The sequence below is a fragment of the Rhinolophus sinicus genome, chromosome 17, assembly GCF_057876585.1.
Source record: "Rhinolophus sinicus isolate RSI-liver-muscle chromosome 17, RSI-T2T, whole genome shotgun sequence".
NCBI lineage: Eukaryota > Metazoa > Chordata > Mammalia > Chiroptera > Rhinolophidae > Rhinolophus > Rhinolophus sinicus.
The window spans coordinates 21297312-21322809 of NC_142517.1; the positions used below are offsets into that span (position 1 = coordinate 21297312).

General features: G+C 37.6%; 1 protein-coding gene across 5 annotated transcripts in view; it reads right to left on the reverse strand.

Moving 5' to 3' along the window:
• The window catches only part of CHODL (chondrolectin), a 237247-nt gene that overhangs the window by 18695 nt on the left and 193054 nt on the right, over nucleotides 1-25498 (reverse strand). For 2 of the 5 annotated variants that reach the window (XM_088794174.1, XM_074326602.2), the window contains one exon: nucleotides 7224-7276. The exons of 1 other annotated variant lie outside the window; for it this stretch is intronic. In XM_088794174.1, the coding sequence (XP_088650300.1) occupies nucleotides 7224-7276 (53 nt within the window). Of the gene's footprint in view, nucleotides 1-719; nucleotides 1221-7223; nucleotides 7277-25498 lie in introns of those variants that run through there. 2 more of the 5 variants (XM_074326616.2, XM_019731926.3) reach the window with 2 other exon arrangements.

Here is a 25498-nt window from a genome sequence, read left to right on the forward strand (position 1 = left end):
CTAACCCTGGGACGCTTGCCAATTCTGATCCATTTCCCTTGCACTGACCCCACCGACCTAATTGGGCACCTATTGTGTGCACGAACCTGCAGTCGGCACCGAGTACACCTCAGCCCAACTCGAGCCCACTTCATTTTCTGAGAGGTCCCCAACTTGGAATGAGATATGCAAAGAAAAGGCCAGTCCCCTGTTCTTTGTCAGTCCTGAGAACAAAGGCGGTGTCCCGGGGTTCGGTGAGCGACCCACAGCGAACAGGTTTGGTGTCAGAAATCCTCCGAGGGGACACGGTGAGGGGACCGACGTCGAGCCAGGACAACAGGGATTGGCATTCTTGCCCCGGCTCTGCTGTCTGTGCGCTCCCTCTGCCTCCGCGGTACCCCACCCCTGTCGCAGGTGCCGGGCCCTGCCCTGTGCCCAACTCTCTTACAAAGTGGCGATTACTCCTGGAAAACGCTGTGTTGGTTAGGATGAAGCAGAGCTCGCTTTACAGCTGTTGCATCAAGCACTTCCAAAAAATTTAAACTTTTTTACGTGTGTTTTGGGGGGCGGAGAAGAAAGCAGAGCGCAATCCATCTCCCCGCCTCCTCCCGGCACAGGTTCCCAGTCCCCGGGAGAGTCTCCACCCCAGGACAGGCTGCTTCGCAACGCGCCCCCCTCTCGCGCGCCCACAGTCTCCCTCCCGCTCGTCCGCTCGGCGGGCGGGGGGCCCCCGGACTCACCGCTGACCACCCGGCGGCAGAAGGCTTCGTGGCCGCAGAGCAGCGCGGCGCCCAGCAGCAGCCAGACCACGCGGCTCATCGCGGCGCGGCGGCAGCAGCAGGTGTGTTGCGTGGAGCAAAGGCGGTCTCTGCCCACCGCGCAGCCGGGGCTCTAACCCCTGCCCCTCCCTGCCTTCCTGCAGGCCCTACTCCCGCCGCCCAAGCCCAGCCTCCCGGCCCCCTGCACGCATCGCCTTTGGCGGGACTCGGCGCCTGGCGCGCTGCTGCCGCGCGCGGGTGTGCTGGGCTAGAGCGCACGACCCGACGGATGCACTTTCAGGGAGAGGGAACAGAAGTTAGGTGGCCCCGTGTCAGTCTGTCCCAGAGGTGAAGCAGCAGCCCCAGGTTAGACCTCGCCGGCCCCCTATGCACTTCTCCCCGGCCTCTGGCGAATAAAAGGGCTGAGCCCGCGCGCCCTGGTCGCGGCTCTCCCCACAGCAGCAGCGGCGGCTTTACGCTGGAAGCGCCGTCTTATATACCCACATCCCAAGGTTCCGGCCCCTTGCTAGTAATAATTTTTAACTACTTCGTCTCTCCTGCTTTGCAAAGCATGCCGGCTCCTCCCCTAAAAACTGGAGCCACTTTGAAAATGGTCCAGTCAGCAGCTCCACCCCCTGCACTCCGCTCCTCCCGGGATCCTCTTTCCATTCGCTAACAGACCCGAGGCTCATTTGTGTAAAATGTGACAGCTTTGCTATTAAACTCTGGCAAAAGTTGGATCCATTTGGTTTTCTCAAAGATTAATGTCCAAGGGATGCCAAGTTGTGAGGCCTTTCTTTTTTTGTGCTAAATTGCTTGATCATATGTATTGCTAGATAGATGCAGGGCACTAGCCACTATTTAAGATGGATTGGCTGAGGGGAAGCCAAAACCTGCTCGGTGAATTATATAATGTGGCAGGCATTTCCCCACCTAGGTTCTGCAAATAGATTACGTCCGAGCAGTTTGTTTGACTAAATTGCCACAGGAGTAAATTGAAGAGAATATTTGAAGCATGGTTTTCCCAATGGGTTTCAACCTCAGTATTTGCAGCTCCAGAGAAAACCATCAAGGCAAAAATATTCTGAATATTTGGGGATTTCCTGGATATAAATATGTTTCTTTGTAGTCATCTACCAGTGACCCGTGGCTTACATTAGCAGCAAGACTCATTTTCAGACCTACAAAGGCATTTTTCCATAATCTCACTGAGTCTTTATTAAAACAGTCCACCCAAGGATGCGAGAGTTTCCTGGTTTGGGAAAGAAGTTTATGAGAGCTTTATCTGTATCTAGTCCATGATAGACACTTTGAGAAAGCTGTCATAATGAACTTCAATAGAATTGGTATTTTGCCATTACTGGGCAGTGCACTTCCCTCTAACACCTCCCTGCCGTTGGTTTTCATAAGCCACAAGTACATTCCAAACATTTTCTGGACTTTTTCTTGAAAAAAAAAAAGGGTTAATCCTGCTCCAGTAAGGACAAGCCTTTCAGAATACGAAATTTTAGTACTTGGAAAAACTATAAGGTTATGAAACCCACCCTACTCAAAAAAGTAGAATTCCGAAATAATTGTAATGATGTCTATCACTTTCTTTTTCCTTGTATAACCATGAAAAATACTTATTTAATAACAGGCCATGGGTAATTAATAAATCTTGTAGAGGGTATGGATTTTTTCAGTCTCGTCACTAGCTAAATGTCCAAAAGAAATAGGCACTGCTGGGATTTTGAATGGAAAACTGATGGATCCATCTCCAGTTGGATAGGAGTATTGCTGAGCCCTATGAACCCTTTCAGAGTGTCACTGGGGTGGCTGTGGTCAGAGAGAGGCTCCAATAGCTCACAGTCCCGTGTGGAGAAAGAAACGTACTACTGACTGTCTGAACGCTATAGTGAAAGAGCGACTGGAGGGTCCTGGTAGCACCGAGGAAGGAAGGATGGAGAATTTGGGCAGGAATTTTCTACCAACAGTCCAGGTTGACGGTTATAATCCTCACTGGCCGATGACTTGAGTTACTTCCCCAAAAGCCTGCTGAACTAGGATTCTGCATGGGGCTTCTTTCCCCTCTCATGCCCTCTTACTTCCACATATTTGTGTAGCCCAGAGTTATCATGAAAAGGTCCCTCTTTGGGAAGGAATATCAGTGGATTAACATAAACACTGGATATAATTTCCTACATCTCAGTAGACCCCCTTTGTCCCAAACATCTCCAACATCTAAAAAGCTAGCAAGTCTTTGAAGCTGTTACTGGCAAGGGGGAACCCCCTGGTTTCTGTACTTCAGAAAATCCAAATTATAGTAATAACTATGTTCTATATGGTTACACAGACATCCTAGAATATAGTTTCTTATCTTTAGGTTGGGATTATATCAGTTCAGCGCGGCCGTACCAATTTACTGGAACTGCTCAGCAGTTATTCGGACAGCTGTTTGACCTACCAGGTAAACAAATTATTAAAGGATCTTTTTATTTTCTTTATTTTTTAAAACTTTAACTGATTTTTAACTGTGTTTTTGCAGGACCCATCAGATCAAAGTCAAGTAGTTGTTTCAATCTAGTTGTGGGGGGTGCAGCTCACAGTGACCCATGTGGGGATCGAGCCTGCAACCTTGTTGTTAAGAGCAGTGTGCTCTAACCGACTGAGCTAACCGGCCGCCCTCCAGAGGCTCTTTTTAGATATGATATTTTTGAAGGGGACTGGCTGATAAAGACTAGGTTTTTTCTTTGTTTTTCCATCACTAGGAAATATCTGGATGGATCATCACTAAATTCAGATAGCACGTTTTGGGTAATCTTAAATACAGAATATGAGTGGCATTAGATATTCCTTTTGGAGAGCATGGTGGGGGGTAGGGAGGTGTCTCAGGTTTTTTCATATAACATAGTAGGAGAGAGATATAAACCAAAAAATTTTCAACAAAATTGCATTAAAAATATTATAGAGTTATTAGGCATCAGGGGAAAACAACAAGCATTCACTAATTTTTTTTTTAAATAAATGACTTTCATTGTTTTTCCCTGTGGATATGTATAAGGTATCCCAGGACACAAATGACTTTCTCATATGAACACATTTCAGTTCTACTTTAGTGGAACAAAATGAGAAGTTTAAGAACTGCTTTCAGATCAGTCAGGAGCTAAGGGCTCCCTCAAGGTCAACCACAGGATTATGTGAGAAATGTTTGGGCCTGCATAAAGCTGGCCTCCAGATGCCCTCAAACCAGGTGTGACCAAACCATATGACTGATGATGGCAATCAGGAGAGAGGTCCATCACAAGTTAAAATCTTCTGCCCAACTAAAACAAAAAATTCAAATAAGAATTTCAAACTGATCAGTCTAAGGAGTTCAACATTGATCCAAAAACTCAAAACGCAATTCTTCAACCCCCCAAACAGAAAGGTGACCTCAGTAAGAATGACCCCGATGAAATCTCCAGCATTAATCAATTGTTGAGTCTCCAGAGGCTCTGAAACATCAACTGGGCAACATTTGGAATCCAAACTTTGAAAAGTGACATCAGGGCCCTTAATAGTACACCTGTATTTCCCACATATACAAATTACTCTTTCACTCTCCCCATTCCCTTTGAAATGTCTGCAATTCCCAGAGAGCATCTGTTTCACATGTCCATTAATAAGTCTCCAGGACAGTCTGAATTCCAGGCACTGATGTGCATTCAATGACTTCTCACGTGGGTACGTCTAGACAGTGGCATCAGCCTCAGTCACAGCAGGATTCATTCATATGTGTTCCAAAACAAAAAGTGGCAAATATGGTGGTCTGAATCAGTTCAGGCTGCTATGATAAAGTACCGTAAACTGAGTGCCTTATGAACAAAAGAAATGTATTTCTTACAGTTCTAGAGGCTGGATGGAGTCTGAGATCAAGGTACCAGCATAGTTCAGCTCTATGAAGGGCACTTTTCTGGGTTGCAGACCACCTACTTCTGGTTATATCCTCACATAATGAAAAGAGGGGGAGCGAGCTCTCTGGGATCCATTTAATGAGGGCAGTAGTTCCATGCATGAGGGTTCCACTCTCATGACCTAATTGCTTCCCAAAGGTCCCACATGCTAATACCATCACATTGGGGATAGGATTTCAACACAGGAATTTGGAGATAACAAACATTCAGTTCATGGCAATGATCTACGAAAGAGACTTGTTACAATGTTTAAAATTATTACAACTTTATATTAATATGCTTGAAATGTTCATGGAATTCAATATTGACTAATTTATTCATTCTATTACACTTTACTTAATGATGGTGAATAATTCTCCTAAACACTATCAATAATATTGCCAGGACATAATAAAAAAAATATTCGAAAGTGAAAAAAATAAAAGCAATACTATATAACCACTTTGGTAGCAGGCAAAAACAGTTTGTTTTTCTGAGTAATGGTTAGTTGTCAATTCCAGGAAGACAGCATTGAATCCAAGGTTTGTTCTCCTAATTCTTCAGAAATGACACCTTGGCATCTGTGTGGGCATGTACCTGGCTCAAATGCAAGGATGAGCAGTTGGCCAAATTCTCCTGAGATGTACTTATTCTTTTCCAAACATGTTTGTGCTATAGAATACATGACCTGCCTCATTCAAGAGCCAGTTCTACTTTTCCTCATAATCCCAGAAGCTTTAGTCATTACAGGGCAATCTCAGGGAGAGCCATTGTTCGTAATGCTGTTAGAAACGTAATGAAGAACAATACATACTACAAAAACATGCTTTCCTGTCATTTAAATTTTTAATTTAGGAACTACTGAGTCTGTTATATCCTTGACCATTCAGGTACTGAGTTAAAAATATTCATGAAACTCAATTACTAGAGACATATCTTAGATCTGAAGAATCATATGAATTTATGTGCATGTCTATCAACTCAGTAAATTAAAATTTCCTTTTAGTGCTTCCTTAGGAATTTAAAGCCATGTAATCAGGGACTGTTGTTATAACTCTAGCATAAGCCAATACTTCTTATTCTAGTGTTGGCTTAGTTACTAAGTTTGGTCTTAATACAATTTAAGACAACAAAACAAAAATGAGATAATTAAACCAAAAAAGTCGTAAGCTAAAGTCATTCTTGCTTCAAGGATCTGGCCTGAATTATCTAGGTATGCAACTGACAAACTCTTTATGAGTATTGTGATATGGATAAATTACTTCACTAGCAGAAACATAAATCTAAATTTTCAATTAATATGATCTTGGGCCAGTTGAGACCCTTTTTTGGTTTTCACTTTTAAAATATAAAAAGAATGTGTTGGAAAAGTTCTGTACTTCCCAACTGAATGGCATTCTGCCCCAGAAATATTCACTTGTTTCACAAGTATTTCAATCTTAATCTTTATGTACATTAAGAATTATCCTAAACCAGAATAAGTCATATGTTATCTGCCTATATGCAGTAATTATCCAAATGTATATAGATGCAAGTTTAAATTTAAAATGTAACTAAATTCATCAGATACGTTTCCACATATTTTTGATCAATAGTCACTGAAAGAACAATTGTTATTATGTGGTGTCCTGGAAAAAATATGTATGTTAAAAATAAGACTTCATACTCAAAGAAGTCGGGAATCACAAGGCTAAATTATTTCTGAAGTACTTTTCAGCTTTACAATTGTATTTATCTAAAGTTAAGAAAACCTAACACTATTTTTCCTTCCTTTCTTCCTCCATCCCTCTCGCCCTTCTTCTCTCTTTCCCTCCGTCCTTCCCTTTCTGTCTCTTTCTCTTTCTTTCTTTCTTTCCATAAAAAGATGTCAATTTATCATGAATGGGTATACTCTTTGATTTACAAAGTAATCAGAAAATAGGAGTGCTGGAAAAATTCCTGTAGTCCTTTGCATAACAGATGGACATATTACAGCTGTCACGTAAATGGAAAATCCAAACAAAGCAAAATAAAACTGAGTGCCAAGTTGAGCGAAAGAAAATCAAACTAAGAGACCATAAAGCTATAAATGAATATTTGATGAACCAAGATTTTTTTCTATAAAAGTGCTCTATTTTACTAAAAAGGAAATGATACCATGAAGAGGAATAGCTAAAGACCTACAAAACATAAAACATGCCTTTATGGTATTCACAAATATTCAGGGTTTCTCCAAATATATCAAGTGACTGAGAACAATGGTGACAAAGCAGCCATAATAGCAATAAACTGGATTATGCAGAATGACATATAAAGTTAGAGGGAATTTGGGGGGAAAAAACCAAAGGTATTAGGACCACAAAAATAAATTTAAATATCCTTCTGGAGGTACATCTGTCACTTCCAAATTTGTTCACATAGTATTTCTAAGGGTAAATGGCTCATGTGTCAAATGCATGTGCATACTGCAGCACAGCAAAATGGAAATTTAGGGAACAGTAATACACTGTCAGGTAACTCATAGATATCACAACCATAAAAGTCTTTTTATCCTGTAGACTGCACTTTTTAAAAAATAAAAGTTATCACTTACCTGTAATAAAGTTTAAATATTCTGCTTTTGGAAAATGCTCCTTTAAAATAAACCTGAACAAAAAGAGGAAAAAATAACAAAAGGAAGTACATTTCTATCATCAAATCCTTTATACCAAACAAATAAATAAATAAATGGACCACGTTACATAAGGAATTGATGCTTCAATATTTCTCTCCAAGGAGTGGACACAAAGATTCATAAAGCAGACTTAATTTTCAAGAGCTTTCAAGACATCAGAGAGGCAAGCAATCATTGTGACTGTATTAGCTAAGTACCTCCTATCTTCTCTAATGGATAGGAGTCATTTAATCTGAGACTTAAAAAAATCAAGAACAATGGCTTAGATTTTTAAATATTTTTGAAGTTAAAAAACACAACTGTTATGAAAAGATACAAAGTGCTTAATACAAGGCTGGGATAATTATGGTGGATTCAGGTTCAGCTCCACTGGGGCTCATTAGCATGTAACTCTAATGATTTTTTAAAAAATACTTCTTGAGAATAAAATGGAGGACAGAGGTGGACCTCAATATTTTAATCCCCTAATCAATCTCCTCACCCATCTCCATCAACCCTTCCCTAAACAACTTACTCCACATGGCTTATTCTAACATGCTGAGGGCCACTAGGACCCCAGGATCTTCTTCCGGACTCTACATTGTTTTTCCTGACCCAAGTTAATAGTTCACGGTGCTTAAGAAGCTCTTTATGATGATCATAAAGGAAGTGAAGACACTGTCTTCCTGTTTCCACTTAGATTTGCAGAAAGACCTTCCCTAAATACATAATTCAAATCCACCCTTGCTTATCCTTCTCCCAGTTTGTTTGTGTGACAAACATTTACTGAGTACATATTGCACTTATTCCGTTAAAACTGTGTACTTGTTTCCTTGTTTGTCTCTCCCCACCAGATTGTAAATTCTGAGTTGGTTTTATTCCCCACCAGTAGGTGTCTGATAAAGATTTATCAAATAAGTAAATGAAAGAATGAAGGAATCTCTGGATTAAGTTTTTTACCTTCACTTGCAATCAATGTTTGGAATTTCTCATGTGTCCCTCTCTATTCACAAGAATGTGGGCTGCAGGGGTGGAGAGGGACCCCCATAACTGCATCCAGCACAGGAAGGACAGTCTCCTCTCCTCCAGACTTCCTTACTCCCCTGGCAGAGATGAAAGGCTTCCGCAATTCTGCACAGCCCTCCCAAGCCTGCCTTTCCCTTGCTGATACTGAAGGACATCGGGCTAGCAAATGGGGCCGGTGTCCAATGTAATCCACATCACCTGCATTGAAGAATCGTAGGTTAAATATTATATTTCTATTTTACAGAAATTGTAGAGTCACCCTCACTTTAGCTGTAGGTTTCTTTGTTTTTTTGCTTGTTTGTGTGTTTGTTTGTTTGTTTGTTTGTTTGTTTTGTAAGAGTGAGTGAATATGAATCCAAAATTCAGATGTACCTTCCTAGATTGTAATGTTAGATTCTAAATTTTGTTCTTATACCTCCACACAGCTATATATTCCCGCCAGTAACATCTTCCATGAATACAGAGGCAACACATTCCTATTTCCCTGGCAAAGTCCTTATTTGCCCAGGACCATACCTGTTCACACCCTGATATATTCCGTGTGATTCACTATCACCTTCTACAAGTTTATTTTTTAACTGCCAGAAAAATTATTTCCTGCTCTTATTTATTTTTTTAATATCACACTATTATTTCTTCTTCAGTAGTTAGTTGGGTACATTATGTCTCTTTATGTGTACACGTCAATCTCCTTTACGGCAGAAACCATGTAATAAAATAAGAGACATGTTATAAAATATCCTGTATCTTTGTGCCTAACATTAGGAATTCAATAAATGTTGGCTGCAGTGAAAAAAACTTACAAAGCCTTACAAACAGTAATTACAGAATTAAAACTTTACCTATCTGAATTTTAATATAACCATATCTTTATTGAGGTTATCTTATGAATATAAATAATAATGTGCCTTTTATTGTTCAAATGGTTACCTGAAATTCATGGGAAAAATTATTAGGATTTAAAATATTTTTATAACATTTTATCAAATTGTTCCAAACTTTCTGAGTCATGAAACTACCTGCTCTTTTCCTAAATTTCCCAATGGCAATTTCTAGTGTGGTGTTGAGATGAAACCTAAAAGAAACAGAAAACACCTAAATCAAGTGGCCATAATGACCATACCTCCTTCCAGAGAAATCATACAGATATTTTATGGAACCCTTAGGATTCATAAAGCACACTTTGATAACCATAACTTCAGTCAATAAATAGCTATAATATCCGGAGCTAAGGGTCAAAATGTTCAGAATCTACCAAAAGCAATCAAAGCTCAAATAGGTGAAAAAGGCTTTTAAGATTCAGAAAAAAATAGAGGCGAGTTGATTTAGTAACCAACAGATGATGCAAAAGTAACAACATTCTAAATCTATATGATTTTAAGGGGAGTTAATTTTTGAACATAATAAGAATTTCAAATTCCTCCCTGGATTTATAAAAATTAAAAAGGAATACCAGCTAGCTAAATATGAACTATTTGTCTTTTCTGTCTCACCTTTAATGCTCTAGTTTTCAATTGCTGTTCTAGGTTGTCATAGCAACGAAATGCTATTTTCAATAAGTTCTGGTAGAAAACCTGTTTGGAACACCTAATTTATTATAAGTGGAATACATTCAGTTGGCTGTAAGTATGACAGGTTTTTCAATTTTTTCAAAAGAGTGATCATATTATTCCTGATGTCTACTACTTCTTAACCCTTTTATGATATAAAATAACTCTTCAAGTTCATAGACAATAACAGGAATAACCAGGGCAGACATGCCTGTAGTCAACCCAAAGAGTTAACTGAGATGAGGTTTCAGCTTCCCCCCCTTTCCCCAATATGTCCAATTTTCTTATCCATCATCAATACATTGCTTTGTCTGAAATATACATTTCTCATATATTCATTATTTTACTTTCTTAATTTGCTTCCACTGTTAACATCAATATTCTTGTAGAAAAATAATACAAAAATTAGAAGGGAATTTTTTGCATAATGCCACCCAAAGCTCCTATTAAAAAAGAATACACAGGTTTTTACATATTCTACTGCTCAAAATCATTCGATTTGTTGTTTCTGGCCAATAAATTTTGAATTCTTCTGTCCTGCATACACAGCCCTCCAAAATCTGACCCCCTTGTATGTTTTTAGATTCATTTACACTTCCTACTTGCATAAATCAGCCAGTACAACCAACCCGGAGAGCAACAGCCTTTGTCTGTTTTCTCATCTTTTTGTGTACTTCTAAAATCTCCCTCACCTTTCCACTTGGTCTCTTTCACTGCACTTGTCCTAAACGTTGGCTCTTCTTTCTTCAGAAAAAAGTCATCTCAGACCACTCTCTTTTCTTCCCCGAACTGGAAAAACTTACCCATTTAGTTGTTGAATACAATCTACCTTGTAGAATGTTTCATCCTATCAATGTTCACAAATTACTTCACTGCTTACGTGCATATCTTTTACTTTGTCAACTGGAAGGTAGGTTCATTCCGAAACAGACCCACATCTAGTCCTCCTTCTTCCCACCCAACACCAATGCTCTCTATTTGTTTAGTAAGAGAGACGTGAGAGTGGGCGTCACGTTCCAGACCCTTCCCGCCTTCCAGTGACACATGTTGATAATTCACGTTGCACCCATACATCATCGGACAGACGGGAACATTTTGGGGGATTAGAGAGGAAGGGATCTATTGTTCCCTGTCTCTTAATTGTATTATCTTTTATCTCAGATGTTGCATAAAGGTTACAATCACTTCGTTCATGAGTCACCCATCAAAGGCGAACTTAATAGACACTCAAAATGTACGTATGAAAGATGTGAAGTGGTGTTAAGAAGCTGGGAAACAATAGCAGGAACAGGTGTTTCTTTTCTGCTTAACCCCAGTCCTACCATCTTGAGGTTTCATGACAACACAAAAAAAAAAAAAAAAAAAAAAGAAAGAAAGAAAGAAAAAAAGAAAGAAAGAAAGAAAGAAAGAAAGAAAGAAAGAAAGAAAGAAAGAAAGAAAGAAAGAAAGAAAAAGAAAAGAAAAGAAAAAGAAAATATCCTACACTCTTGGTTCCTTTTCCTACACACTTAAGAAAGTCACCTGGCATCCTTCCAGAAATATGATTACCTAAGCAAGTTACCCTTTATGGAGAGCAGTCTCCATTTATCTGGCAAACACTCACTTTCCACTCACAAGACAACTCTGACAGCCATCACAGAGCAAAAGTAGAGCATCTGAAGGAGGACACATTTGTTTTCATACAAAATAGCTTATTTATTGCCTTTAAAGTTAAAAAAAATGTCATTGGCTTTCTTGCACTTATATTAATGCACACAATAAACCAAGAGCCTTGGGCAGGGCAAATTTCGTTCTTTTATTCCAGGATTTTAAAAAGTTCAGCTCTATTGATTCATTGTGTGAATAATACAATTTGGAATATCATTCTTCAATATATCACCAAAGAATTAAAGTATCATGCATTCTGCATTATGTGTTTTTTTAAAGTTGTGGTCAGAATATAGGCAGAATTTTATTGATTTAAACTTTTAAACCTTGATAGATTTATTGTTTTAAGTCACGGTGTGAAGTAATAAATAATACAATTTTGAATATAAAATCTTTTCATTGGCACTTCAGAGGAGGAGAACAGGCAATGTATAAAGTCTTACCAGAAGTAGCGTAAACATTATGAACTAAGTCCAAATTATCTTATTAAAAAAATAAGATCCAAAATATTTGATTTGGTGTTTCAGTAAAGTATTAGCTGGACTGTTAAAGCTAAACTCAGGTCTTCACACTGGATAAGGTTATTGGAGACTCTGAGATTGATTTGGTCCTCTCTTTCTTATAATAATAATGTCACTTTTATAGTTACTATGTGCCAGGCACTGTTTTGAAAGGTTTACATATGTTAACTCATTTCATCCCCACAAAAGTCTTATGACACTCTTGAAAAGTCTTATAACCCCATTTTTAAAGAGAAGAAAACTGAGGCACAAGGATGCTAAGTAACGTGCCCAAGGTCACACATGGCTAAATGACAATGGCTAGGATTTGAACCCAGGGAGCTGGACTCTAGAATCTGTGCTCTTAACACATCAAGCCACCTCTCAAGAACGTGTTCTGTGCAGCAGAAGTGGAAAGGCTGGAGCCTCCACTAACCACTGTTTCCCAAGACAGCACATTTTTTTTCCCACTCCACATACCTAACCCTTCATCCATCACAAAGCCATTCACCAACTCTAATCAAAACTAAGCCAATGTTTGCCAAAGCTAATTCAGATGGTTTTAGGTGAAATGCAAGATTTGTAAAATTTTAATAGTTATATACTTACTTTGATGTGTACTAAGAAATCAATAAAATTTGCACATGAAAACACGATCTAACAGATATTACTGCTTAAACAAGGCTGAATAAAATAGTGAATGATTCAGGTAATTTTAAAGAAAAAAATATCAAGTAAAAGGACTGGTGGTAACCAAAGGGGGTAGACTTTCTGAAGATGTCATAGGACCAGTGGAAGTTTAAGAAGCATTAAAGCCGTACTTTTCTCTGAGAGCTCAATTTCCACATGGACTAGCCCTGGAGTGTGTCAGCTAAACTAAGATAGAATCATTCTAGCCGTGTCACAGTGTGGCTAGACTTCCCCACCATTGTCTTACGTAAAACTCACAAACTTTCTCCGGTCACAACGCAGGGTCACTAAGGCAGTCGCACCCGTTGTTCAGCTGTGGCCTTTCCAACCAGAAGCCCATGTACAGCCCAGTGGGGTTCACATCTCTTCTGTCCTCAAAACACCTCGTCAGGCCCTTTCATAAAGGCCTGAGGAGCAAACGGGTAAATATGAGTATAGATGGAAAGGAACAGGGAATTGTGACACTTGGGGGACCAAAGAGGGAAGGCATTTGCTCCATCCTAGGCAGTGTCTTAAGCACTGTACTGACATAACTCCGAGATGAAAGCACCGTTGACCCTCTTTTATAGATGAGGAAACCAAAGCCCACAAAGCGAGTTGGGAGGGAGGCCAGGCTCTGTGATTCCGAAGCTGGCGGACTACTACATACTTTGCAGTAGAGACTGAAGAGAAGCGATACATAGAGGATAAAATGAAGCTAAAAGTGGCCTTCACGAGATATATTTCAAATCCTCATTTTAACAGATTAAAACGTAACATAAGGCAAAGCCACATGGTCATGCCCTCAGAGCTACAACCTGAATATTCAAATGGCCAGTTCACTGCTCTTTCTAGCACCTTTTTCGGAAAGGCTTGGGCAGTCACTGGAAGGTATGAGCTGCAGAAGATGCTTAAATTAAGTCAAATGGAAGGAAGCGCTGTTGTGCCAAGTCATAGAGTTAGCAGACACCCAATGGCCGGCAGCCATGGAAACAATTTCTGCTGACTAGATCATAAAATAAATAGGCTGCTTCAGGGCACTCTCCAAGCAGTGCCATTTCGTGATGTTGGAACCAAAAATAATGAGTACTTTAGTGGGCTGGCAGGGAGAAGAGCTAAGAGGTACCTTGTCAAAATCGTTATTAGAAGTACTGCCACTTTATTGGGACACTGATCAGTACTTTTTAAAATTGAAAAGCCGAGTAAAGTTGTTTCTTCAAAGACAAACTACAACAGACATATTCCCAGTGAATTACCAACTGATATTCCCAGTGATATCACCAACTAAAGGCCGTTTTTGTCTTCATGCCCCCATGGTGTCTTCTTGCCCATGGTTGGGCTATGTAAGTGTTTGTTGAATTGAATCAAGCTCATTATATAAAGGTTGAAACACCTGTGCAGGAATAAATGAAGCTCCTCTAAGTGTTAAGTGAAAGAAAAAATCATAAAATAAAAAAGCATCTGTATTTCTAGAAATTTGTATTTATCTTCTTTTATAGCCCTCTTTTGGGAAAGTCATTATCATAAAAATAATTTTGGTCAATAATGACAAAAATTATGCCAAAATGATTACAATTCTGCTTACTCAATGATTCAGAGTCACATATTTTACCTTCTTGATTGGTCTTTTAAAGCATAATGCTGTTATTAAGAGGTTTATTAACCCACCTTTTAACTCCAGACAATCCTCTTTAACCAAGCTTCTTATGTTTAAAATGATACTAGACATAAAGTTTCTGTTATGTTAATTTCTTTGCATTTATGAGCATTTCCCTCACTTTGTCTTTATTTTATAATAAATTATGAAGCAATATTATATGCCATCAATGATCATTACGGATAATGAAACCCAAGTAAATCTAAATACTTGAAATTCTGTTTAGCTGTTATTTTCCTTTCCCTTTTCTAGTAATCACAGAAATGTAAAGCTATTTAACTTAGAAGGTCACAGTTTCACAACAAGGAACTAATAATGCTAATTTTGTAATCCTGAAATGCATGATTGCCTCATTGAAAATAATCTTTTCAATGTAATAAAAGAATAACTATGGTCTACAATTTGAGTGATTTGTATTGTATGGTTCTAGTTCTTCCCAGCTCTTTTCTCTACAAGGAATTTTTGAGCAAAGCAAATTTTGTGTGGCACTAGAACTGTGAGGACCCTGAATGGCACTGAGAAAATTATCCAAGGAAATGAAGGGGTATCGTTTAAAGGTAATAGTTTCCTCTGAGGGCAAGTTCAGAAACTCTTCCCTCTGAAGTCCACAACTACATTTTATTTGGCTACAACCACTTAGTCGTTTGAGGTAGATTGAATTACTTTCACAAATATTTACTCTCCCCTCACACTTTCTATGGGAGAAGCAAAGTTCCCTTCGTAATTGATTTTGATTTAGCCACGTAACTTACTTTGGCCAACAGAATGGAAGAGGGCGTGATATACGTCACATCCAGGCAAAAACTGAAAATGCTCCTGCATGCATTGTCTTGTTCTCTTGCACTTTTGATCTTTCCACAAGGAAAGATCTCCCCCAGATGGCAACTGACCCTTCAGCTTGGATCGTAGGATAACAGATATGTGGCACCAACTCGATCCCCTGGACAGTCTAGAGAAGAGACCCCGCAGCCAACTCACAGGACAATTTGTGGGAGTTAATTGTGTGTTGCTTTACATTACTGGCATGCTTCAATCCACTGTTATGTAACATTGCTAAAGCAAAAGCAAACTAACACAGAGGTTGATATCAGGAGTGGCTAGTTGCCTGAAGGAAAATGTAAAATGTATGACATTGCATTGTGGCCAGACAGGAGTAGCCACAAAAGTACATTTTTGGAGATTATCCTGTCCTATTGCGCCACTGAATGTTGGTTGGGGAGGAGGAGCGGATGCCATTTAGAGATTATCATAAGATCTTAAACTTCAAGTCTGATGCCATAAAAGCATAAAACTTTGAGGGGCAGAAGGAGTCTTTATTGGTGAAGGGGTGAATATATTTTGTAGGTGGAAGAAAGTCAGTATTTGTTATCCAAAGAACAAATTATGGATAGACTGTGTAATTATACCGCAAATATTCATTCTCCCCACTCCAGCACTAGAGAAGTATACGTTTCCACCGTATTGATTTTTGGCTTAATTATGTGGTTTGCCTTGACTAAAAAAATGTGATGGGATATGACATGTAGCCTATTCAGACAGAGGTTTTAAACGCACTTATGTGTTTTGGTTTGGCCTCTTATCTATTCCCTTCTGCCATGAGAACAAACCCTAGTTGGCTAATATTCATTCAGCTTGCATCTCAGAGTGACAGATATTAAATACACCTAAATGCACCCAAAGCCTGGAGAAGAGATGCCTCAGCCATCTTGCAGACCTGTGAGTAAAGAATAAATGTGTTTGTTCTTTTTATATAAGTTATTGAAGTACTGGGGTTGTTACTATCATAGAAAAACTTACAAGCATACAGTTCCATAATAAAGTGTGTCAAATCATCAGTCTATCCTCATGAGAAAGCAAAAGTTATATTTCAATCCATTTCACCTGATCTTGCCTTCTCCCTACCTTCTCCCATTTTCACATATGTATATGTGTAATTTTTATAGTTTTATTTGTATTCTGCTCCATCATGTCACAAAGACATATTTTGTTCTTGGTGTCTGTTGTTTTAACTATACTTCCCTAGGACAGCCAAGAAACTTCAGGAGATTCATAGATAAATTGTTGAACTCCATGAAGTCAACCTTGCTATTCCCTCCAATATATTTTATAGACACTTAATCTGAAGAGATTTGTCTTTCTATGGTAAAGTAGGAAAGTATGGCTAAAAACTGCTTTTGCCACTACTTTATTTGGTAAGCTAACACAAAACAACATGATCTTAGTGACTGCATCTAGTAGTGGTCTCATTGTGTAATTACCCTATATATTTTTTATCTTATATCAATGTTTTAAATTGAAATAAAGCATTTTCTGTTTTTACAATAATCCTAAATTTCATTGATCAAAGCTAAAAAAAAAATCTTTGGCAAATCAACCAATTTAAAAAAAGGAGGAGGACAGGATAGATATTAGGAATTTAGGACTTAAGAGTCCTAGTTGCTCACAGAATTAAGAAGATAATTGGGTTGGCTCATAAGCACCTTTTCATGCCAGAGTAGACACCAGGGAACTGAAAGCACAGCTGGGATACTTGGTTTATGTGTGTGATGACACCCCAAGGAACTGCCAGCCAGATGCCCACAGCAAAGCCAGCGTTCCTTGTGTGGCACAGACATGAAACTAATGATGCATCCATGATGCAGCCATTGAGATAAAACCATCTATTGGTGTATCCATCCACCATTTTGTCACTATAGATGTGCATTAAGAAAAAAACATGGCACAGAAAGCAATTTACATGGGGAGGTTTTTGGTATGTAGACACACTCAAATAGTTATACATGTCTATAAATTGGAAATTATCATATTGTTGTCTTATATTGCCCTACCCACATACAATATATGTGAACTCAGCAGCTTAAAAAATGAAACTATTGGCATCAGTTGGCATCATGAACAAATGTCACTACTATGCAGAGCAGCTAAGTTTATTCCTATCCAATGACAAGATGCAAAACAGAAATATTTGTGTGGTCCAACCATAGCCAACTCATTATTCTGAGGAGTTATAGAATAGCAAAACTTGTGATAGTGGCATCAACACAAAAGTCTTGGTGAGCTAGAAAGTTAGAACTTGGGAATATATTATCTGCTTTTATCACAAAGCAGCATTTTCATTCCAGTGTTATCACTCACTATCTTTGACTTTGCAGATATATCTAACAAGCCAAGCACTGTGGAGACGTATAAATTTTCCAGGTAATATATACTAAAAGCAAGTGAATAATAACATTTTTATGTCATTAAAATTTAGAAAATGTTTTCATACAATTTCATAGTTGATTCTACTAACCACCCAGTGTGTTAGGTACTATAGCCTGCATTTAACCATTAGACACCTGAGATGGAAACACGTTCCTGTCCTCCCATCCCAGCACATAGCTGGTCACTGGAAGAGTCTAGATTTTAATCTAGATTTTCTAAATATAAATCAAATAGACTTTCCACTAGGTGAAGAAGTGATTTTATTTACTAATTAAATTGCCATGTTTTCCCTCTTCATAAGATTATTATACTGACAGGACAAAAGTTAAATACCTACAACATAGGACAAATACAATGTAAAATTTTAAACAGTATTTTTAAATGTAAATATCAGACACAAGAAATCTTGACAATTTCCATGTTAAAAATCTTGATTTTATAGCAAAATTATTTATTTTGACACTTATAACAATAAGAAATTACAATATTATTTAGGTCAATAATTTTCCTTATTTCTTCATTTGGCAGGAAGATGTAGATAAATAAAACTGGCCAACCCAGAATTTTTTAGAAGTTTTCAGTATAAAAGCATTGTATATTTTTTTCTGGGATGATAACCATAACTTCTCTCTCTCTCTCTCTCTCTCTCTCTCTCTCTCTCTCTCTCTCTATATATATATATATATATATATATATGTGTGTGTGTGTGTGTATGTATATATATATGTATATACATATATACATATATATGTATGTATATATGTATATATATTTGTTACTTTAAAATAAACTTTACGTAACTACTGTAAATGTATGAATTTACATACTTGTTTTATTATAAATGACAGGAAACGTGAGAAGTTCCAGAGGACTATAATTTTAAAAAATCAATTTATATAAAAAAATAAAAGGTATTATAGCAGCACTTCTCTGATTATTGCTAAGAAACAGGAAGAATATCTTCTATTTAGTATATAAAATGCAAAACATTTCCTTTCAATCACAACACATTTCATCAATAACTTAAAATACTGAGTCCATCCCTTGGAACTCTGAGCAAAATAAGCAATTAATCTTCCCAAGCTTGAAGGGGAAGAATATTAGTGAAAATGATGTACCTCAGCTTTTCCCCAGGGTTGGCAGCCCTCACAGGCATTAAAAAAAAAAATGTACCTTCCAAGGCAGCAAACTTTCCCTTTAGCTCCCTCCCACATCCCTTCTGTTCCGGCCTTTTCTCCTGAAAGTGTTGGTTCCCTTGCTAACAGTATCCTCCCTCCAGGTAGAGTGTATTGTCTGTGAGTTTTATACGGGTCTGGAGGATAAGTGGCCCTAAAACCTAAAGAATTAATATCTTAGGAGAGTTATTGTATGCTTGTATGCCCTTTATTTAATATTCAGGAGGCAATCTATATTTTTCATTAACTTGAAATCATAAAGATATTTACTATGAAGTGTGTTCTTGTTCCAATTTTGTTCTCAGTTTTCCTGGTTTCCATCCCTCCCACCCCTCCTAAAAAGTCTCCTTTATTAGTCTCTTGTGTTCTTTCAGATATATTTTAAGTACATACAAGAAAATTAAATACAGGTTTCCTCCACTGTCCAAAAGTACATCATTCCTATGAAACCTCTGGTCAACCGAAATAGTGTGAAGCCAAGAAGCACTTACCATTAATTTAAAAGCAGAAATCCTCTTCAGATTATTTTTAGGTAGCAAAACAGTTACTAATGAGTCTTTCATAAAAGCAAAGCAGCATAGTGAAAACTTTCGAAAACGGTGGATACCTGCATATAGACTGTCTTCTTCCTCACTATTTATTTTTACTCAAATAATAGAATAACATACACAATGTTTTTTGTTACCTTTTTAAAAAATTCACAATATATTTTGAACATTTTGCATTAAACTACATAAGATTCTTATTTTAAATTGTTAAAGTATACTTTACTTATATTAATAACATAAGGTCTGTATGTCTCTACAAGTACTTGAAATGTTAAATAGAATAATAATACATAACCAAGTTGCATAATAAATTTACCAGATTTTTTCCACTGGTGGGCAAATAAGAATGATTATATTTTAAGTGAACATACATGTATTTAACTCAAATGAAATACATCACCTCTTAATAATTGCATACTTAGGATTATTATATGACTAACAACAACTCTTTTATGCAATAGGCAAATCATAAAATGATTATGTATGTGGGTGTGTAAAAATTTTCAAACCTAGCAGAAAATCAGCCCTATAATGTAATGAACACCAGACTGCACTTCTATCCAAGCCTTCTAAAATGTAAAATTTATGAAGTATAATGTACGTAAAGTACACAAATCATAAATTTCCAGTCTATTCATTTTTACAAAGTGAACACACCTGTAAAACCAGCATAGTAATAAAGAAATGGAGTATTTATACACTAGCATCCCTGAAGCTGTCATAATGAAAAGAACAGGCAGAATTATTAAATTAACTGAAAACAGGAGAATGAATACCTCTTATGAGAAGTTGAAGGAAAGAAAAACTATTAAACTTCTAAAAAATTTAACTCCAATACCTTGCTCTCTGTCTATACTCTCCAACCTTCACACCAAATGCTATAAAAATCCTTCAAGTTTGAAATCATAGGCACGTGCATGTTTGAAGAGTAGATCATATGCATATTTAAGAAGGGCACAAAAGTCCAAGTTCCCAGTCCCAAGAGAATATAATAAATTTTATACTGATTTGTGAACAGAATTTAAATCTCAGAGATCAGACCCAAAACAAAAGGCCAGGAAGTCAGAGCTTCTAGGGCACACCTGCTCTCCGCAGTTTTTGAACATCCAGGTAATAATAACAATGAGGAGAGTGAAGTATTACTGAATGTTTTACAGTGATATGAACTGTTCTAAACTCTTTACATAATTATCTCATTTAATATTCTTATCAACTACATGAGCTAAGTGTAACTAGGATCCCCATCTCAAAGATGAACAAAGTAAGGTAGAGAGGAGCTAGTGTGATAAAAACAATTTAGGATGGGTCATACAGCTTGGAGGTGTCAGTACCAGGATTTTTTTTTATTAAAATTTATTGGGGTGACAATGGTTAGTAAAATTACATAGGTTTCATGTTGGAGAGGCTGTGGAGAAAAAGGAACCCTCATACACTGTTGGTGGGAATGCAGACTGGTGCAGCCGCTATGGAAGGCAGTGTGGAGGTTTCTCAAAGAATTACGAATAGAATTGCCATATGACCCAGCAATCCCTCTTCTGGGTATCTACCCAAAAAATCTGAAAACATTTAGAGATAAAGACACGTGTGCTCCAATGTTCATTGCAGCTTTGTTTACGGTGGCCAAGACATGGAAACAACCAAAATGTCCTTCGATAGATGAATGGATAAAGAAGTTGTGGTATATATACACAATGGAATACTATTCGGAGGTAAGAAAAGATGAAATAGGACAATTTGTGATAACATGGATGGATCCTGAGATTATAATGTTAAGCACAATAAGTCAGACAGAAAAAGCAGAGAACCATATGATTTCACTGATATGTGGTATATAAACCAAAAACAGCAAAAGAACAAGACAAACAAATGAGAAACAAAACTCATAGACACACAATAGTTTAGCGGTTACCAGAGGGTAAGGGGATGGGGGTGGTAGATGAGGTTAAGGGGGATCAAATATATGGTGATGGAAGGAGAACTGACTCTGGGTGGTGAACACACAATGGGATTTATAGAGGATGTAATACAGAATTGTACACCTGAAATCTACGTAACTTTACTAACAATTGTCACCCCAATAAACTTTAATTTAAAAAAATTACATAGGTTTCAGGTGTACAATTCTGTACTACATCATCTATATATCACATTATGTGCTCACCACCCAGAGTCAGTTCTCCTTCCATCACCATATATTTGATCCCTTTTACACTTACGTACTATCCCCATCCCCTCACCCTCTGGTAACTTCTAAAGTATTGTCTGTGTCTATGAGTTTTTGTTTCTTTATTTGTTTGTCTTGTTCCTTTATTGTAGTTTTCAGCCTAGAATAACATATCCAGCAAAGATACCTTTTAGCTATGAAGGAGGAATAAAGACCTTTGCAGACATTCAGAAGCTGAGGGAATTTTCAGTGGCAGGATTTAAAGCCAGTCAGTCTGACTTCAGTCCAACAGGGGCTCAGAACGAGTCTCTGAATGATGTCTGAGGCATCTAAGAATCAGCTTGGCAAGAAGCAGTGGAGGGTATGAGAGACCTCAGTCCTCAGGCCGCAAGGCACAGAAGCACAGGGAAAGGGAGCCCAACTTAGACTCAAGGAGATTCAGCGTGGTCAGTGTTGGGCTCTTCCTTGGTTATTCCACTGCCGATAGGTTAGACAGTCTTCAAAATTGAGGTAATTTTCCTCTAGCAATTTGTATTCTCCTTGTCAATCTCTAACACAGGCCTCTTGGTAGTGATAAACATCTTTTATTTTTGTTGTCCTTGCCACTGAGGTATTGTTCTAACAAGGCTCACAGAGATATTCTTTCCTATCTGAGAAGAAAGTTCCCTTCCTTCTTATATTATTAAAACTATATTAATAATAATATACATACACAAATATGCCTATCATATTTCAATGGCTTTACATAACAAAAGTTTATTAGTAATATGAGGCTATTATAATATTTCATTTGAAAAGGAATTAAATACAGAAAATGTTTTTAAAAAAAAGTAAAAAAGAACCAATTATCAAAAGGTATACAGCCATATAAGTAGGAGAAAATGCTTAGAAATTGTAGAGTGGTAAGCAGTACAAGTTATGGAAATTTAGAACCAAAGCTATTGGTCAGAATGATTCAATCAGTATATTTTCTAGACTGTTCTAGCTCCAACACCTATAAAGTTCTGTCAGTGGCACCAGGAGAAGATGTATACAAGTGGACACTTTGGTCAATGTTGCTCAAGCAGTAGTTCACCGTAATCCGAAGTGTCTGGACTCTGATGGTAACCACTTTGAGCACGTCTTGTACTTGCTGAAGTCAAACATGACTTGTATTCATCTTTTGTTATCAGTACATATTGAGTATTACAATTTTAATAGTTTTTTCCTTTCTTAAAATGTGTATACATTTTTTGACACCCTCTCTGTATATGTGTGTATATACATACATATACTTATACACTACACACACACATTTATATGTATCAACTCAAACTAGCTTAAGGCAAAAGAGACTACATATAGTAGGCCAATGTAAGTTGGAAGTCAAGGAACTGAACTACATTTGGGCTTGTCTGGATGAAGGTATTCAAAGGATATCAAGACCATGCCACTGTGTATCGCTCTGCTTTGCTTGGCCTCATTCACAGACATTTCTCTCCACCTTCCGATTGCTCCTACAGCCATGCTGGTGAAGATCAATGGCCCCATCTCCCAGGGTAGGCGTTAGTGGGCAGGAGGGTTAGCCTCACCTATACCGAGCAAGATTGTTATGGACTGACAGATGAGGAGTTTCCCAATGGAGGTTAGTCTGAGAGGAAAAAAAAAATGTCCCCACATTAGTAGACATTAAAGGTTATAAACCTGAATGCTCTTCCCTATCTGAGTTATTTGAAGTGAGCCTAAGACCTAGAGAGAATAATGAGACAAAATACCTCCTGATCTTGGGCAGCAACCTCAGAACACCGCACCATCATTGCCAAAATTATGTTGAATTTACTTAGGTTTATTGTGCTTGTTCTATCACGACTATCTTTGCTTACATTTTCCTGCATAATATAAAATTTTCCACCTTTATTCTTTTGGATTCTACTTTTTTCTTCTAACTATGCATATGTTGCTAATTTTACATTCATATTTTCATGCTATGTTTTAAAATATCATTCAAACAATACAGTTATAGGCGAGGCAGATGTGAGGTTGGTCTATGGTGCAAATTGGGAATATTAGGTGGTTGTCTCTTATGTGATACTGGCCAAAGTTCAAATGCTATCTGCACTAAGCTGGCCCTGCAGAGATTTCTGTCGCAACTAATGGCAGCTAAGAAGAGTTCTTGGCAAACTTTAGATATTTAATAAATAGGTGTTGAGTCAATGACTGTCTTTCTTGTTTTTTTCCTCATATGATTTCCTTAACTCTAAAATTAATCTACAGATTCAGTGACATTGGATTGTTCCCCCAACTTACAAATGAAGTACTGGGGGCAAGCTAGGCTAAGTAACCTAATTAAGAACAACGTGTGATTCATTGGGTCAGGCTCAATGAATTTGTACCAATATTGGTCAGGCTTTGAATTTGTATGAATAATCATATAACTTGATTACGTAGATACTTATTGATGCTTACTATATGCAATCACTTAGCTAGGTGTTAGGGAGTTAGAAAGATAACCAAGATGTTATTTTTAGCCATCCTAAGCATGCAATCTAATTGGAAAAATATACAAACAATCTGAAACACAGAATGATTTAAGTACTGCATAGAGGTAAAGTAACAGGAAGTTCGGAGACAGGCATGATTAATTATCATGAACAGACCCGGTAAGGCTTTAAAAATGAGGTGACTTTTAACATTCCCTTAATGGATAAGTAAAACTTTCAGAGGCAAAGAAGGGAGAATGTTGGGCTCATGTAACAACACAAGTCATAATTCAAATCAGTGAAAGTTTAAGGAAATTGGATATGGGGAGAAAATAGGTGATGACGGAGTTGGCGTTGCCAATTTATTAGATAGAAAGAAAAAATAATTTCAGTGATCGAAGACTCATTGACATTTTTGAGTACAGACTTGTCATAGCTCCCCATATATTTTAGAATTTTTAACTTGTATCCTTTTCAGTGGAGAAGGAATAACTAGCTGATTCAGTTATGGAGTTCTGTCTCTCCTTCCAACTTTCTCAATCCAGTTCACTGTTTACAGTGGTGGGAACACTGCCCTGCCTAAAACCTAACAACTGATGAATAAATTCATTTGGCCCTGACCCATTTCCCATCGGCTGGTGTCAGTTCTTGTTCCTTGATTTTATGAATAAAAACCTCTATATTGGCACAGTGCTAATTGAAATTTCCATGGCCTATGCTAGGTGGCTTTTAAAATACACACCTATAATTAAATCAGATGCCCTTGGGTTCTTAACATCTGGTTTTGTTTACCCTACTCCTGTTCAAATTTATACTAAATCTCATCTGGGATCCCTTAACACCCAGGCCTACCATAGCATTTAATTTCTTCTATCTTCCTACTGATTTCTTCAACCTCTAGGTTCAGCCCACCAAATGGCTGGTACCATGTTAAAATATCCAAATCCTGTTGGTTGTAATAACGGGGAATTGTTCTTTGTGTCCCAACACAGACAAAAAGGAGAATTGGACGTTAATAGCACTCTGTTGTTTGGTTGGTAAATACTAAATGAGACAAAATGATCAGTCACTTTGGGATATTTTGTTTGGATTCTCGGGTCAGAATAGATTGTTTTCCAACTTCTTTGAAATTACAGGCATTTTGATCATGCTAACAGCCATTTCCTAAATGATAAATAGTCTGTACTGGTACAAGCCTTACAGACATTAAAGGTTGAAAATGTCCAAATAGCAATCTAAAACAGCAAGGCTGGCTAAATGTTAAGAGTGTCTCAAAAGATGTGCTTTCGATCAGAATATTACTCACAATGCCAGTAACACATGCCAAAAGGAGAATTTTTCATGTATCAGAGATTGGATCCAGATAATTTGCTTGACAGCTAACAACTCAGAAAACAAACAAACCATTGCATCTGTTAGTGTTTCCTGAATGCTGAATGTAATCAATATATGTGATTGCTCTTTAAATGATAATGCCAACAGTTCCTCCAGATAATATTGATGGTCTTAAGCTTTTTGCTCCTAGCTTAGTTGGTATGTGAGCTAAAATGGGCATGATAAAATAAACATCTCACTGAAGTATAATTTGCAATTTCCCTATGGAAACAAAAAAAATT